This window comes from Sturnus vulgaris, chromosome 14 (genome assembly GCF_052056855.1).
Source record: "Sturnus vulgaris isolate bStuVul1 chromosome 14, bStuVul1.hap1, whole genome shotgun sequence".
NCBI classification, from domain to species: domain Eukaryota; kingdom Metazoa; phylum Chordata; class Aves; order Passeriformes; family Sturnidae; genus Sturnus; species Sturnus vulgaris.
In genome coordinates this window covers 15,168,331-15,187,164 of record NC_142256.1, presented here as the reverse complement: position 1 = coordinate 15,187,164, position 18,834 = coordinate 15,168,331, and the positions used below count along the sequence as shown (strand labels likewise).

General features: G+C 37.8%; 1 protein-coding gene across 4 annotated transcripts in view; it reads left to right on the top strand.

Annotated features, from left to right (window-relative positions):
• TENM1 (teneurin transmembrane protein 1) overlaps positions 1-18,834 on the top strand; it is a 318,181-nt gene that overhangs the window by 249,276 nt on the left and 50,071 nt on the right. For all 4 annotated transcript variants that reach the window (XM_088173259.1, XM_088173258.1, XM_014886212.2 and 1 more), the window contains 4 exons: positions 732-875; positions 5,500-5,749; positions 6,595-6,615; positions 10,031-10,263. In XM_088173259.1, the coding sequence (XP_088029385.1) occupies positions 732-875; positions 5,500-5,749; positions 6,595-6,615; positions 10,031-10,263 (648 nt within the window). The remainder of the gene's footprint in view (positions 1-731; positions 876-5,499; positions 5,750-6,594; positions 6,616-10,030; positions 10,264-18,834) is intronic.

The following is an 18,834-nucleotide window of genomic DNA, read 5'->3' as shown; positions in this document are numbered from 1 at the left end:
TAATATTTTTATTTTGGAAAGGTTGAACTAATTCAATATTTCCTAGGTCAAATTATGGAATTTGGTGTTTAAAATATTCCTCCTTTATGAATGAGCTTCACTGAAATCTAGTAAAGTTAGAGATAAATAATTTTTTTGAAAGGATGGTATATTAGAGATATCAAAAATATTGAAGTTTTGTTTTGTTTTATGGAATTACTAATGGAAAAGGATTTTAATCAATTTCCCAAGACCCACCATCCTTAGGGAAATTCAAGATTTTTCATCAGGTATTTTGGTAATGTGCAAGCCTGTTAAGATAAATGTATAATTCTAGAAATGTTCAGCTTGTCAATCCATTTCTGCCTAACTGTAATTTTACAGTCAGCAAACAAATTAAAACCAATTTGTTTTAGCATGGATTATTTTCTATTTAAGCTGTTACTCAGGTAATGAGCAGAAATGCAATAAAAATCAAATCAGGAGTCGTTGGAGGAGATTTATAATCTTATGAAATCCATAACTGATACCACAGACAATTTTCTGCTTTGAAGCAGTAATAACTATAGCTCTAATAACATAATAATCTCTTAAAACCTTTTTTCAAAAAATACCATACAATAGCAATTAGGCAGAGGAAAATTAGTGGCATCATTACTTGACAGATGAGTATCAAAACCTGGAATGACAAACTGCCTAGCAGTTCACAGAGAAAAAGGCAGACTGAGAGATCTTTAATTATTTGTTTGCAGTGTCGGTGGGATATGAATATGAAACATGTCCTGATTTTATTCTGTGGGAGAAGAGAACAGTAATCCTTCAAGGCTTTGAAATGGATGCTTCAAATCTGGGTGGCTGGTCTATAAACAAGCACCATGTATTAAATCCACAAAGTGGTAAGTCCCTCCTTTATTAACTCCCCACGCAGGAGGAGAATATAAATTTTAAAGGAATTAATTGTTCAGATTTTAAGTGTTACACTTCCTAATGTGTAATCCTCTTTGAATGTGCACCCTCATGTATTGAGAGCTGAACTGTAATGCCATCTGAAAGGATATTTTTAATGTTCTGGCTCCCAGGATTTAGACATTAATACCATCGACTCTTGTGATGGCTAACACATTGTGGTCGTTCAGATGGGAAAGGGCAAACTAATTTGGGTTCATTCTCACACAGCTGGTATAGAAGTGCCACATTTCAGGTCAGTCTGTAGTGTGTTACATTCTCAGTGAAGTGTCTTCACCCCTGATTCATCCTATGGCTGCAGCCAGTTTGCAGCAGCACAGCCCCAGGCAGACAAGCCCTGCTTGATCACAGACCAGCACTCTAAGCCCACGCTGCCAGTCCAGTGTGCAGCAGCTTTTGTGGCTGCCCACTCTGTGGAGAAGCACAGTAAGTCATTCCTCAGTACAAGCAATGCAAAACATTTCAAAGCATAAGTAAAAAAAACTGTAAACATTTTGGTGTCATAACATTAAGCCTGCAGAGATATTCTTCAAGCATGGAGGCTTAAATATTTTTTCCCATTGCTTTTGTTTCACACCTGGTAGGTTTCTTTTCCTCCATGAACATCTATGATTGGGAACTAATGAGACTAAATTATTAGAACAATATTTGTAGATAAATTATGGTAACTATATATGGTTTTGCCAATAAAACAGATATCTCGTTGGCCAGGTGAAGAGAAAATTGAGGTCAGATCTTGGCATTTATAAGTCAAAAAAGTATTGGATTCAGTAAAGTTCTCTCAATTTGATCCAGCTGAGAGTCAGTCCAATAAAATCTATTTCCATCTACAAACGTCTGTTGATGAAGATTCATACACAGATGTATGGCTCTCAGGTTTTACAAGTTCTGTTGCTGAATGCACAGCTACAGTATAAATATTCCAAATACAAAAGGTCAGATTTAGTTTGTAAATTATCTGGATTTCTACTTTGATTTAAAATAGTTTGACATTTTAAACAGCAGTTCTTTCATTCCCTGTCGTACTGGTTTGTATAGATTGTCTCTTTTAAATGCCAGCTATTGACATTTAACAAAGAGAAATCTGACCTCAGTCAGCTGAGCCTCCAACTGTGAGTCCCATAGTCTGCTCCTTAGTGGCAATTTACCACTTGCATAGTTTAATTTCAAGACTAAATTGCTGGCAGTAACTCCAGTTTATATGACTATCTGATAACTGCACTGGTTACTACTAGAATTCACCCCATAGGCACTAACATGTTCTGAGATTTGGTAAAGAACACAATTATAATCCAAGCAGGGCTAAGTCATTGCTCTCTGGAGCACAAGGTATGTGGTGACAAATTGCTTCCTGTCCCCATCTCAGCTGTATGGCTGAGAATGCTAGAGGGCACTGACCTGTCAGCCTCAAGCCACCTCCTCTCAAATCAGGCTGTGCCCCCTACATGGATGGCAACTTCTTACACCTGCTCCTCTTCCTTGCATGTTCCCACTCTGCTGGACATGATCAAGGCTGAAGTCAGGGAAAGCTGCCAAACATCTTTATCCATCACTTGCAGAGGCACAGGAGGGAAGGAGAGGGCATTAGCATATCTGATTTGAAATCCAGAGTCTCTTCTGTTTGCAGTTTGCATGTCAGAGAATCTCCAGTGAGGTGACCAAGCCCAGGCTCAGGGATGTGCCAGAGGTTCCTCAGGACTATTACAGCTCTGAGAACCCACACCTGGCTTGTGTACAACAACTCGAAAAGCAGCTAAGGGCAGAAAAACAATTACTATAACAAAGCTGTTGCACACCTACCAGAGCAGCTTGTAGGTTCATATTAAAGCAACAGAACAAAGTAATGAACTATGGTAACCAAAAGGATAAAAATAACAAGTGTGCTTCTGGTCTTATCTAGAAACAAGTGAATTGCACTTCCCTTTCAGATATATAAAAATGGGCTTTAAATAAGGACAAGAATATGATTCAGACTAGAATTATATATTACAGAGTTATCTCCATGCCACCGTGACTACTGATATGAAAAGCATTGAGTAGCCTTCTTGACTATGAATATATTAAATTTTTCACTTTTTAGTTAAAGCATCTCCTCTGTATGAATGAAGAACTGCTCTTTTTAGAAGGATGAAACTTTTATGATTTTGAAACACTGCAACTGGATTAACTGCAGAAACATCATTGGAATGTAACATTCTCTAATGCAAATTGCAATTTTATTTTCAAACTAAAACTAGAAACGCTTGATTTACTAGTCCTGAGGAGCTTATATCTAACTGCAGCCATTAAGCCTGGTTGCCCAGCTTGTCTGGTACTGTGCACAACATTCCTGCTCAGAGCCAGGGTAGATATTCTTCTTTCCCTCCCCTTGAAGGTTGCTCATTTTAGAGAAGTTACAAAATAACTGAGTAACAAGAAATAGATGCAATTTTACAGACTTGCAGTTCACAGTGATGTGGAGGTACATGTGTTGACAGGAGGTACATGTATTGACATGCAGAAACCTTAGCAAGTGAAAACTGTTCTACTGCCAGATGTAAGGATTTACTAAAAGAAAGAAAAAGAAAATTATGCCTGATTCTAGCAGAATTGATGTGAAATAACAAATATTGTTCCAATGTGGCTGTCACTGGAAACTCAGTTTTTTTAAAAGTATGCAGTTTTGCATCAGTCTGGCTGTTAGGTTAACAAAGGATCACATCCTATTCTTAGGTATACTCCACTGCTCTTTTCCCACTTTTTTTTTCCTCACCAGTTTGGAGGTTTGATCACTTCTAATTTGTGACATAATTAGAGTTTAATGTTTTCTGTTACAAAGGTTTTTGTCAGTTTGGAAGACCATCAGGGCATTTATCATAATCAAGAAGAAAACAGATACCATAAATATTAGTTCCTACACTGAGGTCTTTTAAAGACACCCGTATCTCATGAATAGAAATGAATGTGCTATTAGCCAGTTTTTCAGGGTGTTATTTGAATTAATTTCTTTTTTTCTGATGGGCAAGTTAACTGATTCCATTTTTATTTATCTGGGGCAAGAAGGAGTAGTTTTGGAGGGACTTCATGCTTTAAGGTAATTTCAACCCCAGTGCAACAGAGCATCAACTAAAATTAAAGCAGCAGCTCGAAAGCCTGATATTAAGCACACACTTACATTTATTGACAGCAAAACATATTCTCCAGAGCCCTAATTATTTACTGGCATTTGTAAGAGGATGTTGAAAGATTACCCTAGCATTGTAATTTCAGACAAAGGGTAGCATCTTCTTTTCATAGTATTTTTATCCACTGTGCAAGAGAGGATATTGCCATTTATTTTGCTGGCATATTTCCAGGATGGTTTTTTTAAAGCCATCATTCAAACAAATCTATGCATTCTGTCCTCTACTGTTCATAATTATTTTTTTTAATATAATTCCCTTCAAAATAGCTGTGGTAACATTCAATAATTTCCAAGGTGAATTTTGCCTTCAGATTTATCTGAAAGTCACAAAAAATAGTTTAAACAAAAGTTGGTAGAGACAATACATAAATTCATTTACTGTACTTTGGGAAAACTCAAACATGTCTCAACATGTACTTCCTGCAGCGTCTAGAATATTCTCATTTCCCAGCATGAGTCCTCCAGAAAGTAAATTCCCTTGTGGTTGTTCCTTTAATAGTGCCAATTTTCTGATGAAGTACTGTGCCTTTCAAGGGAAATAAGAAATTTTGGACTAGAATCTAAAAGAGTACCTATCTTCTGTTTGCAGTAGCCAAATTATTGCAATAACTTGTCATTTCAAAGATACTTCATAAATATATTACCACATTGTTACCTAAAATAAACACTATAGCTGTCAGCTGGAGAAAACACATCTTTGTTCTAGTTTTGGTATCACCAACCTAGTAATTGGGAAGACTTTGAACAATGTATGCTGCAGAGCAGTGCTAGAATAAACTCTTTTAGCCTTTATAGCAGAAGGTAGGATATTGTTGCTGGGAAGACATTCACTGGTGCCTCACAATTGCTCTTTGACTCTTAACTTGGCTTTGCTGCACTTGGCAGCGTTTTCATATACCATGAAGGACTCACAGTTGAATTTGAATATTGATTTTGTACTGCCACTCGGTGCTCTTTTGTGAAAAATGCATAGTAGTCCCGCTATTAATCTCCTTTAATTAAATATTCAAACTGCCTAAGAAATTCTTCTGCTACCTAATAAAAATTTATGAATAAAATGAATATTAAAGCAGTAATCCCCAAGAAATCAGATAGCACTGCAATTAGCAGTCAATTTGTTAGAACATTAACCAGCCATGAGTTCTCCTCCTGAGGTTGGCTTTAAAATAACCACTAGCCACTGCTGAACAAAATGGTGACAGTGAAGTTTGGGATGAGCAAGATTGGAAAAGATTAGTGGAACCCTGTGACAGTCTTTAAAATATCAGATGTTTGTTGCCTTTTTGGTAATCTGGTTTTCTAGAGGATTTTGTAATCCAAAACTGCAGAATAGTTTAAATGCCATACATTTGCTTATTTTGTCTCTGTTTTCTTCCCTCCCCTCCCTTTAGGAATTGTGCACAAAGGAAATGGGGAAAACATGTTCATTTCCCAGCAGCCTCCAGTCATCTCCACTGTGATGGGCAATGGACACCAGAGGAGTGTCTCTTGCTCCAACTGCAATGGGCTTGCCCTCAACAGCAAACTCTTTGCACCAGTTGCACTCGCTTCTGGGCCTGATGGAAGTGTCTACATTGGGGACTTCAATTATGTTAGACGGATCTTTCCCTCTGGAAATTCGATTGCCATATTAGAATTGAGGTAAAAGATAATTGGCTTTCTCTGATTAGTGTTCATAATCCTGGCTATGATATGCCTGTGAAAACTAGGGTGAGCTTTTATCCCTTGGGACTTGAAATAGCCACGTGTAGTTTCTTTGTGGCCACATGTGTCATCAACTATCAAACCAACTTAACAGAAAGCTTATTCTTACTTGCAGTCATCAGTTAAATAGGATGTTTTAAGTGGCCTTTAGGACAGCTCTTGCATAATGAATTTCTGAAAATTGCAGAATTAATAAAGCTGATTCTTCTTCCTGTGAGGTTTTCCATACATTTTCTCCAAAAGTTAAAATATACCATGATCCACATTTTTGAAGAAAGCTGCATAATTCCACAGCAAACATGCAGAATATCATGGTAAGTCACAGCACTGGGCCTATAGACTTGCGATTAATACAATTACATGGATGTGGCTCAGTTTAAGCAGACAGGAGCAAACCTGGCATCATAGACATGCCAGAGGCTGAGTCTGTGCTGCCCTTAAAGACTCCCCTGTAATTATCACCCCAGATTCCCATTCCCTTTGAGGGATACAGGGAAAGACAGGAAAGATTTTGGACATTAATACATGAAATTTCTCGTAATTTAACATCCACCTAGCTAACATTGCTGGGATGATTCTGTGTGCTCATTGTTCAGAAATAACTTGGCGATGTGCGGGCAGTGCAAAGGAACAGTTTGAGAGAAAGAAATACCAAGTAAGAAGATAAACAATGTTTTGCTATTGGGATATGAGTCTGTGAGCAATCAGGCAAAGTTCTGTCAAGGATTAACATTTCTTGTCTTTTTCTTTCCTTTTAAACCTGAATCAATCTGCCTTTCCAGGAATAGAGACACAAGGCACAGGTAAGTAAAATGCAATAACTGGTATGTGAACCACATTCGAGGAGACAGTCTTAAAAAAGTCCTTTTAGAAGTCTGGATATAGAGGAACACTCGGAATTCAATAAATATAAATGGTAATAAATACAAATGTTAATCAAATTCACCTTTGTTTATAGTACAGAAAGTTTGATTTGTTCCCATTGAAGGAGTAAAGTCTTCCTCTAAAAACCACTTTGCTGATCACCAAGAAGAGATGGAGAGGTTCAAACCTGAACGCTGAGAATACATTTCATAGCTGTCATACCCATTTCACATGGTGTTTGACTGATCACAGATATAGCCATCCAAGCAAACAAGAGTTTCAGCTGCAAAAAAAAAAAAAAAAAAAACTGTTAAAAAGGCTGCAGAAACATACTGTACTTCAGTGGACTGTGCTTTAGAGGTTCTAGGATACCATGAGCTTTAAAATCTGCCAGTCAGGGAGTGCACGGCAGAACCCAGAACTGAAGATGCTGTGTCAAAGCTCAGTCCTTGCTGGTCCAGCTAAAAACAAAGCAGGCAGCTTTCCCCCTTTCCAACTGGGATTTTAGCATTCTAATTTAGGGATTTTTTTAAAGGAATGAACATTGCACGTTCGGCTTCTGCGACAGACGGCGAGGGAGTTGGTTCCAACAATCCAGCTGCAGAAGTGGTGTTGCATGCTAGAAAAGAGACAGCAAGGCACTTGGTCTCCTTAGAAATAAGCTTCTTAGCATTCCAGTACTTAAATGAGATAAATAAACCAGCACTGGTACAATATAAGACAGTAACTTCATGGCATAGGTAGGGAGTGAAGTGTGGACTGAACTGTGTTTACAGCATGATAGTATTGGTTGGAATTGCTCTCTTTAGCCACAGGACTGCTATTGAATACTATAAATTATTTACCAGATTATGTCACATCTCATATATTTTACAATTAAAAAGGAAGAACAGTTCTTAGTTGGTAAGTGCAAGGTACCATTTTTTAACAGAAGGGTGTTTTCCACTTGCTTTAAACTGACCAGTATCTTTGTAAAATAAATTTCTTTATGATTTATTCAAAAACTAAATCAGCTTTTACATTCGGAGGTTTCTTTCTTAGATTTTTCTTTTTAATACCTGTTCACTACTACTAGTTTCTTGAGTTGAGCTTCAACCTTATTTAATTATGACAATATTCAAATACCCCAGCCCTATTAATTGCAATAATAATGTCACTATTCTGTCCAAGTGAATTTTGTAGAAAATTGGAGGAAACCACTTAAAGTTAATGTAGTTTTTAAGGTGATGGGGTGTACTCGACATTCCCCTCTGTTCTCTTGAGGCTGTAAAGGTCGTAGTCATGGTGGAAATGTATAGAATGCTCCAAGAAACATGTAGAAGCAGCAGGTAAAAGATGGCTCCTGACAGTCCGGACAGGAAAAGGCTTCAAAATCCAGCTCATGTACATAACTTTTAGCCTCAAAAAGAGTTCTTTTTACCACATAAAAAAAGATAACACTGTGTAAAAAGGGAGAGTTTGGCAATTAAAAAAAAAAAAAAACACGCCACTGATCTTATTTTTGACTGTTTACAAACACCTTATCCCATTTGTTTTTCTTATCATAATGATTTTAATAAGCTATAGAGAAGCTGTTTAACTGGTAAAAATTGAAACTAAACTTCGAGAACAATACAGAGAAAAATTTATTACAGAATAGTACTGAAAAGATTAATTTTGAATCCTAGTCTGCTTCATATAGTTTTCAAAAGGCTAATTTAAATCACCTCAGATTTATATCTGATTACAATCTTCTGCAAAAATAGCAAGTTTTTTTAATTGTGTTCTATTTTTTACTAGTACTCTTTAAGCATTTTAGTATGCAAGGCTTTAAGCATAAACACGAAGAGTTTTCTAACAGCTGGTCTGTTAAATGTAATGACAAGGATGACAGAAAATGTATCTACAAGGAGAATATAGAGTGACCTCTGGTTCTCTGCAGCTTCTGCATACTGAACAACATCTTTATTTAAAATCTAGAATTCTCCTTGCAACTTTTTTCATATAAGTGTTTTATTTAAAAGCCATCATTTGGCTGGCCAGTCATTCCTGACCTCAATCCAGAGAGCAAAAATGACTCTTGATATTTTCAACAAACAAATTTTATAGTGGTGATCCTTTCACATTAATTGCTTTTAGCTCATCCTCTTACTCATCTTTCATCAGAGCACTGCCCTCTCATTCCCTGTGGTTCCTTGGACTGGGTTTCACATCTGTTCCCCAGCTCTGGGAGTATCACTGAGCATTGTCAAACTCACCACAAATAGAACTGGCCTAGGGGAGAGGAGGATCTAACTTCACAACTTTGTTGTAGCAATCTTAAGTGTTAGTTAATTGTACCAATATTAAAACGTCTCCTAAAAACAAAAGGCAGGGGGTATCTTCTACATTTTTTTTAAATCTAACTGGGCATATAGAACCCAGCCATTTGTCAGAAATCTCCTTCTCTCCTTAGAGGAACACAGTAGTTGTTAAAAATATTGTCTGAGCACCTAAACACTCAGCCTGTGTCTCTCTCCCACCATTTCAGTAACCAACTGTGTGATACAAAGGATTTCTATCTGGATTTTTAGTTAGGCCCCACGCAGGCTCAGCAGGCTCAGGACACTAAGCATGGTGTGCCATGTGCTTAAAAAATTTCTTCAAACGGGACATTAACTTTGCACTGAAAAAGAAACTAAAAGCCTTACTGGATAATAAGATGCAGCCCAGTTTTCAGATTAGAATTTATGATCCCCACATTTAATTAACATATGTAAATATTTTTTAAAATAACATTTTATCATCTCAATAAGGCAGTGACTGTGCATGAATTATGGTGCATTAATTCATGCTTAGTTGCACTGACAGTACTTGGCCTTCTGCCTTGCTCCTGACAATAGAGTCGGCATGAATTAAGGCACCATATTTCACACCTTCATATTTCCTAAGGTTTAGAAACAGATAAAAATAACCAAGAGTTGGTATTTTTGCCCATCCAGATCAGCCTGTGATTCACTTTGCTGCAACTCATAGATTTGTTTTCAGTGCCAAGAGTACTAGGAGGTATCAGAGAAAAATGATCTTGCATTTGATAGTAATAATTATAACTAAGCTGAAGTCACTCCAGTTAGCTTTATCCTGAGTGGTTTGGTTCTGGTGGGCAGACCAGTTGCCCCAGTACCAGTCTCTGTCCCAGCTCCCTGACTCATAACTCACTGGTCAGGCTCTGGAGCAGGACACTGGTGGTGTTTTGAGCTGCTCACACCTACACCTCTGTCCTCTTCAGATCACTGAGCTGGCGTCTTCAGATAAGTAGAGTACAATTGTTATGCTGCCACAGAGACATAAAAGGAAAAAAAAAGTTGACTTTGATGCTCTTCTCTTCTGTTTTAGTACAAGTCCTGCACATAAATATTACTTGGCCGTTGATCCAGTGTCAGAATCCCTTTACTTATCAGATACCAACACCAGAAAAGTCTACAAAGCAAAATCTCTCACTGAAACAAGGGATCTGGCCAAAAATGCAGATGTGGTGGCAGGAACAGGTGATCAGTGCCTTCCTTTCGACCAGAGTCACTGTGGGGATGGTGGAAAGGCATCCGAGGCCTCTCTCAACAGCCCAAGAGGTAAGAAAAGACCATATCTGGGGTACTTAGTGTTGGTCACCTGTCATTTCCTTTCATTATTTAAGAACTCAGATGCAATTGGAAGCACAAAAATGTGTCTGTGGCAATAATTTAACCAACTATTAAGCCGAATCATTTCACGAAGCCTACTCATGTCTGCAGTACAATCAGTTCTTTATGAGGGACCAACATGGGCAGCAGGCTCCAGCTTGAAGTGTCTGATTACTCTTCCCTGTATGACAACACTCGTCTTTCATTACCTTTCAATTGCAAGGTAGCAACATTTAATTATACGTAACTCTTAAGCAAATTATATGGTTTCAAAGTCCATTTTCTAGACTTCATGCATCAGGCGAGTGTTGTAATGTTGACAGAGCTTACTCATACGCAGTAAGTCAGTGAGTGCTGTTCAAATCAGCCAGCAAAATCGAGTTTATTTGGAACTCTAGTTTGTCCTTTCTTATTAACACACTTTGCAAGAGATGAGCATCTCCCCTGCTGCACATGAAGCAAGCATTTTACTGCAGCCTCCCTGTCAGAGTATATCCAGTATTGTCAAAGGCAAAATGCATGTGAAGCCTTGAATCCCCACCAAAGCCACAATTAATCCCCTTGCAGTGTGCATTAGAACTGTGATAAAGTCTCTGGATTTGGTGCTCTAAAGCAGCTGATCACCCTCAGCTCCCACTGAAATCTCTGGAACAAAGGGTACTGAGCAGCTCCCAAGGCAGAGAACCCTGCGTGGGCTGTGCTGCACTTCCCCCGCGCCTGCTCACAGCTGGCTCAAAGGAAGGAGTTTGATTATTTTTTGCGAGCTAATAAAGGAAGGCTGTACATCAGTAGGAAATTAGAATGTATATCCAGGCGGAAATACCTCTAAGACAAGCAAATAATCCTGGTTTAAGGTTTAGCAAGAGACATTGTAATTATAGAGTGACTTTAGCATGTCTTTAATGACAGAAGGTAAGTGTGAGGTAAGTACAAATAAATTTTAATCTTCAGGCCGCTAATTAATTTAATGAATCACTTCTAAAAATAGTAGAAAACAAAGGTTTTCAGGTCCTTTACCAGAAAAGTGTGATTCTGTGAAAGTGATCAATGTTTTATTTCTGATTACAATTTATTATATCCAATTACAATACAATCAGTTGTTCCATCTTATTTTTTAGTGGGGAAATATGTTGATGAAAATGCTGTGATACACTGTTTACTTTAAAGATACTTATACTTACTTCCTTAATAGAAGGTTCTCGGGCAGCCAGGAATTATTAAAAAGAAATTGTCAGCAGACAATGACTCTTCTGTTGGCAAAATCAGGCAATGACTCCCAGGTACTTTAGATTTATGCATCTCCTCTAAATAACATCAGTTTGAAATTATCTGATTTATTATGTTTTTTATTTTCATCTCGAGGAAGTCTGGACTTCCATATGCCTTTTTTGTACAGGGCCTAACAAAATGCAGCATCAGCTCGTGGTCACCAGTAGTGTGATCAGTGTAGCATTGTAACAGCCCAGTAGCTACAGGTCCTTGTTTTCCCTTGAACTGTAAGAGGTTGAATAACCCTGGAAAATAGAAGGTGGTGTTTCCCTGGTACCCACAGATCTTAGTTAAGAAACAGATGTCTCCCATACTTGAATACAGTTTTAAAGATTCTTTTGGATCACTTATTTTGCTTGTTCTTGAAATACTTGTCAAGTCATAAGATGTCATATTTCTATTGAAATAACACTCAAACAGTATAAAGAAAACCATTTTCTCTAGGAAGCAGGAAATTTTCACAGAAACTTTTTAACCGTGTTTAAAAATCCTGGCACACCCAGACACACAGTGTGATATAGCATTTGACCACAGAAATAAATGAATTGTTTCTAGTTTCATACCTCTGAGATTTTTACAGTCAACAATAGGTCCCAGACAAAGACAGAGTAATTGCCAAGTTAAGGTTAAATATAATCATTTCTATTATTCAGTGAATAATTTGTATTTATTTTTTAAGCTGATACAGGAATATTATTAGCTTTTTTTACTTTGCTTGCCTTCTTGGTTTTGTCCTGAGTATTCCTTTTCCCATTATAAATGAAAGATAAATTTCCCCCTTACTCAATAGAAAGATAGTATGTGAAAAAGGACTCCATTTAGTGGTTGTCTGACCTTGGTTAATTATATCTTAAAAGCTGGACTCTAATTTCTGCTACTAGCTGCTTGTAACTGAATAAAGGCTTATCTAGAGGACTCTGTTTATCCATTTGCAAAACTGGTAAGAAATACCTACTGTGTAACATTGTGAAACTTAATCCTGTTTGGTAACATCCTCAAAGCTATGTTAGCAGGTGGAAATTCAAATTCTCTTTCTTACTTTTCTGGATGAAAGTTGCTTTGAATAGGGCTTTAACTTTTCTGAACTCATACTCATTTTTTTACTTCCTTGAACATGCAGGGAGGCTTGAGGAGAGTCCTAGATTGTTATTTAATTATTTAAGTCTTACATCAATGTTTATTTCTCATATTTATTTGGAAAGACTGCCTTTGCCTAGTGACCAGGAATTAAATGCTAGACAGGAAAATATCACTTAGTGACACTAAATCAATTCTGATTTTATCTTTGCACAATTTTCATTTTACAGGTAGCAAACACATGTAGCTTTGTTCAGTCTGTTCCAAATTCTCTGTGAAGGACTAGAGTTAGGGCTTAGTGAATATTAATCTTGTACTATTGTATGTTGAGCTGACTTTGAAAGATGTTTTTAAACATGCATGGCTGATGTAGTTGAAATTTGAACTTCAATATATTATTTTTACTGCAACTTTCTTTAATTCTGTAGAGATCTCAGACTAATGAGTCATGTAATAGATGACCAAGTATTTAAGCAGAATGTGAAATGATACAAGGTGGGAACATAAAATAAGATCTGTGACAAGCTGAACACATTTGTTACACAAGAAGATATTGAAAATGAAGAAGTAACTACACGAGATATTAATCATTGACTGAATTCCAATCACTTGAACTTTACCAAGTAACAGATTTTAATTTTGGGGTAGGGAATTCTGTTTGGCAGGTTTGTAGATTTTTTTTTAATAAAAATTCTCTCTGGCACATCTAGTCACCAGCACTATCTTTTAAAAAATCTGATTAATATTTATGATAAGGTACTTGAGGATCATGTTGTGATTTTAACTAGATTAGTCATCGAATGTTAGAGCAGTAAGAAGCACTAAAATGAGTGGAAATACTTGGGACTTGTACTTAGCCCTGCAAAGCCAATGCTTGAATCAACACCATTAAATACTTACCTATCCTGCATTCTGAAATCACTGGGTTTTAGACCTGCAAATAGATTTGACTTTCTAAGCATAATTGACAGAGTGAGAGTTTGAGACAATCAAGCTACCACGTTTTTGCTGAGCTCCAGTGTCTCTCAGGCAGCAGGGTAAGAAAAGTGTCTGATTAACATCTGATTTCCATTACCTTGTGTCTGCGACCAGCATTCACACAGAACAGCTCTGCTGGAAATGCAAGCTGTGTAACCTCTGTGAAAACAGTAGGTCCCTCCCGTGATGCCACCCTAAACATCAGAAGTAATTTACACCTTTTGGAAGCCCAAGGACTAAATCTAAAGATGTAACTATTTAAGGTCCTGCGGTGTCTGCTTTTTAATTCCTGGGTTCAGACCAGCATCTAAAACTGATGCATGCACTGTCTGTTCAGGCCATGTCAGTGCCTCAAGAAATTTGACTGAGTAGAGTACCTGGGTGCAGTGCAGTGACCTCACTGCAGATGCAGTGACCTCAAAGAAAGCACTAGGGAAATGGAGAAGGCTGGAGTAAGTTCTAAATCCCATGCACAAACAGCTGTAGCAAAGAACTTTTTCACTCAGGCCAATGGCCATGAGATAGAAATGCAAATGAAAGCATAATTTAAAAAGCAGTTCTGCAGTATAGTTTTACTTATAGTTTTGCTATTTAGCTTGCAATTACTTTACTAAGGAAATATTACTTTTAAAAAATTATGGTTTTGAAGGTGTGTTCATCCTTGTAGTTTGCATCCTGAAATAATCAGTCTTGTTGCTCCTCATCCTCAGCAATACATTCTAACGTAAATAAAGTTGTAACAGCTGTTCAGACTAAACCTTTACACTTCTCAAATGGCAGTAGCCCATTTAGGACTACTCCTCTTAAGCTAGAAGATTCCTTTTACTTTCAGTAGGCTGCACAACCAAATTCTTGTTATAGCCTTTTGTGACAACAGACATACTTGCCAAAGGTAATGATTAATGCTATTTTTCCAGCAATCTTTGCTATTCTGTAAATTCCTAGGATCTTTTTAACCTTTCCATAGAATTCAAAAAGGAAATTAGAATGGGGTGAGATTTTTCATTAGCAGTATATAAAGTTAGAAATAGACAAGCCAAAGTAATTTGCAGCCTCAAGTCATTGTCATATATGCATCATAAAATCAGCAAAAAAAAAAAAAAAGCTCATGCCATTTTTGATTCATTTAAATTCGTTCCTTATTTTTCCCTTCAGTAGCCTTAGCTACCTGTGATTTCCAAAGTGTGGGAAACTTATAGAACATTGTAAACTTTTTGGATAGCAGGTTTTTCCTAAATTGCATCCAACATTCATCTGAATTCATAAATCATTCACTTTTCTATTCACCCATGTCAGCAGGATGACCTCAGTCATGTCTTGGGCTGGGAGCTGAACATTTTCATTCACAGTCAGTAGTTAAAAATGCTGTTTGCTCCAACTCTACTGATCTGCCTCTAAAGAGAACACTCAAGTGCAAGTAATGAAGTCGTGTTCTAACTGACAAAGAACTACTGAATACTTTGCAGCTAGTGCTGAGACAATAAGGAAGTAAAGATGACAAAGATCACAAGGCAGCAGACTGCAAATCACTTGAATCATATTTTGAGTGGTGTATTATAGTAACCTATAAATAACTAATTGCATAAAATTACTTTAGTTCCTAGATGGCAGCTTTAATTAAAAGCACCAAAGAAATTTAGAAGTTTAGAAATGGATGGCATGCAATTTGCCCTTTTAGCACCGTAAAATGGTAATTAACTAATTTAATTCACTTCTTCCTATTAAAAGTTTTAGGAGAATTGCAAGTTCCTTCTAAATACAGTTGTTCTTCAGCAGAAGGCAGAATTCTCTTTTATCCCTCCTCACCCAGAGTTGTAGATGTTGTTTTAAAAAGCCTTCAGAAGTTTAGTTAGAAGCTTTCAATATAGAATGCTCATTTGTAAGTTTTTAGCTTAGCAAAAAGTGTAAGGTAGAATTTCTAGAAGTGAGCAACATATAGTTCTAGCTGCTCTTTATTGACATGTTTGAAAAGGATTTGTTCCCTAGAAAAGCATCTCTTAGAATGTAAGTGTGGGATATGATATGGGGTAAAAAAGAAAATGTCTTAATAGTGAATTTACTGTATCACTTTTAATCCGTATTTTTAGCATTATAAGCTTAACTTCTGAAATGACAAAATTTTTAGTCTGAATGATCAAATGTATTTTGAATTTATAGCTATGATAACTACACAAAAAACAATCAGTTTGCTTTCCGAGTGCTATTTGCATTTATATGGTGTATGTACGTGCACTGAGGCAGAGCTGTCAAGGGAAATAACCCTTTAACCAAAACAGCTCTGGAGAGCAAATAACGGGAGAGGTTATAGTCATCCTTCTGTGTTTATCATGGGTGTACCCAGACCCTGTACTAATTATTATTTGCTGGAGGAAATAGTTATAAAAAGGAAAACTTTCTGCATAGTTTTTCTAGTAATAATACTTAGTCACCGTATTTGACAGCATTGCCAGCAGTTAATTTTTAATGTTAGTTAACAGAATTCAAATGCTACTGATTAAAAGATCTCTGAATGTTATAAATACTGTTCCTAAATGTCTGCATGTAAATCCACTGGAGATATATCTTCATTAAAACTACTGTTTCACATTCAGGTACAAAATCCAGCCCTATGTAGGACATTTCCAGGGACTAAAATATGACCAAAACCAGTCCTTCAGCACAAGTATGTCACTCAGCATGACTGATACTCAGCTTTGAGTCAAACAACGAGACTAAATCCTGGCACACATTTATTTTGTCCTTACCCAGAAATCAGTTTTTAATGAGAAATCTGTATGTAAGCAGGGTATGTCATTTGTGCAATAGGCCATAGGTCCCTTTAGTGCTCAAAGGCATCATCATTTGGGCATAGAACTTAGTGCTACACTTCCTTAAAAAAGAAAAACAGAATCAGACCAAGAGCCTAATACAAACTACATCTCCTTCTCTGGAAAAAAAAAAAAAAAAGCCTTTCCAAGTCACTCATGGGGTGAGCAGTGCTCCCACTTGCACTCAAGTGCAATTCATTAACCTCAGCATGTACATGTTTCCTCCCCCAGTTCCTTGGTGATTAAAGCACAATTGCTGTGCTGTGTGTGATTTGATTTTGCATTACACTGTACGTCAGAAAAAGATTAAAAATAAGCTCTTGGAGTACAGATTATATGTAACATCCTGTAAGATGTGACAGGAGCATTAATGAATCCAACTCTAATGAATAAATTGGGACAGTTTAGCCACAAGTCTGTATTGTTTTCCAATGGATGCTTTATGTAAGGTGTTTGTCAACAAGATTTAAATGCATAAGTAATTTTTTCAAGTAAGTAAAGTCATTCTTTTACTGTAGAGTTATAAGCTCTGGAAGCAGTAGGTCATTGCTGAACATCTATATACTCACTGGTACTTGAAGAAACTGGCTTACTAGGAAGTACCAGGAATTCAGTGCAAATACTGAAGACATGGGCTTATTTATGCCATTGCACTGGCCTATGTCCTTCCCTTGCAAACAGGTTGCTTTTCTGCAGTGGCTGGAGAGCTACATGAATGCTAGAAACATTAAAAGATCCTTGGTTTTCTTATATAGTCAGTGTTTGAAACCCATTCAACAACACAGCTGAGTAGCTTTATTTCATTGCAGCATAATTTTTGATTTTTATATAATGGATGGTTTGCAGCCAACACAGCCATCTGTTCTCAGGGAAAGCACACAAATAGAAGATGCACTTGCCCTAGCGACAGATCCTGGCCTTGTGTTATCTGTGGTGTGGATCTGATCCAGCTGAGAAGCAACGTTTCTCACTTACCATGCAGCACCTCCCCTCTGCAAAGGCAGGCTCAGGCACAGCCTATGTGCTGCCCTTCCCACCCACATCAGGTTTCTCATTTCAGTTTGTGAACCACACTGGAAAGCAAATCAAATCCCATCTAATATTGCTATATGATGAAGTATCAGTGAGATAGAGGTTCAAGGGACCATCCCTTCCCAAAACTGGAAAATACGTCACCCCCCAACACCAGAACAAGCCTCTTTGCTTCTCAGAGTCCCTCTTTACCTCAGCTCACCTTCAGGCTTTTGGATTTGTATTTCTCAGGAACAGATGACAGCCAGGAGCTTGCCAGTCATTCTGGAGTTTCCAAAGGCACAGTTACTTTCTAATTAAAGACTGAAGATCCTCTGAGGGAGCCAGTAGCAAGGAGTCACGATTTATGAGCTCTCAGGCTGGCAGGGACTCAGGCTCTGAGACTGTCTGCTCCTCCTTTAGCCTTTTTATAACCTCCCAGTTTTCCCCAGCTGACCCATCCAGCCCCCACCAGATGATTTCAGTTTCCCAGGTGGTCTCTGTCCTGCAGAAGCTTCAGCCATCTTACATAATGAGGAGATGTGGCCTAGCCCTGTACCTTGGGCACTAAGCAGTCCATGGGCACTTTTTGTCCTGGATGGAGGAGGTGGCAGGCTGGTGAATACTCTTCTCTAAGGGCAGTTCACAGACAGATGGATACATTGCATTGGCAATTTAAAGAATTAGTTTCAAGTCCCAACACTATTCTGATAGCCTGGGAGCTGGATGCAAAAGGGAGTGTTGCACACTAAAGTTAACTGCTGTGGCTTTTGGATTTTTTATGTGATAATACCCTCAGAACGTTGTGATCATACCCTCAGACCATTGCAAGGTGCCTGAGCATTGCCTGTGGTGAAGAGGCACCTCAGAAGCAGTCGTGGGCAGTTTGTCTTGGGAGCTCACCCCCGGGTGTTTACACTGCAACAGAAAGCACATTATACTCAGTTATGTATGCAACTCAAAGCCCAGGCGTTTGCAGCTGCCAGGTAAAGATGTGTTTAGGGGCCTGGGGAGACCATCCTCCCCTCTTCCCAGCCCCATAGGAAATGCATGTTCTGCATCAGGGTTTCCTGGTCCTGCCTCTGCCCCCTAGACTGCTTAATCTCCCTTTTCTCCAACTGTAACTGCTTCTATGTATTGAATAAAAAAAACCATAAATATAAGGAGTTGGGGTTGGAAGCTGAAGAAATTCAGTTTGAGGCTACTTTTCTTTTTTAATGGTATGTGGAATTGCTGAGTGGGGTCCTAAACTCGCCTGCAGACAAGTGTTTTGTAAACTTAGAATACCTACAGCCTTCAGTTGTACTAAATGCAGGGGACAAAAATCAAGAACCATATAAGCCGCTGTCCAGACCATCTGTTCAAGTCCTCTGCCTTT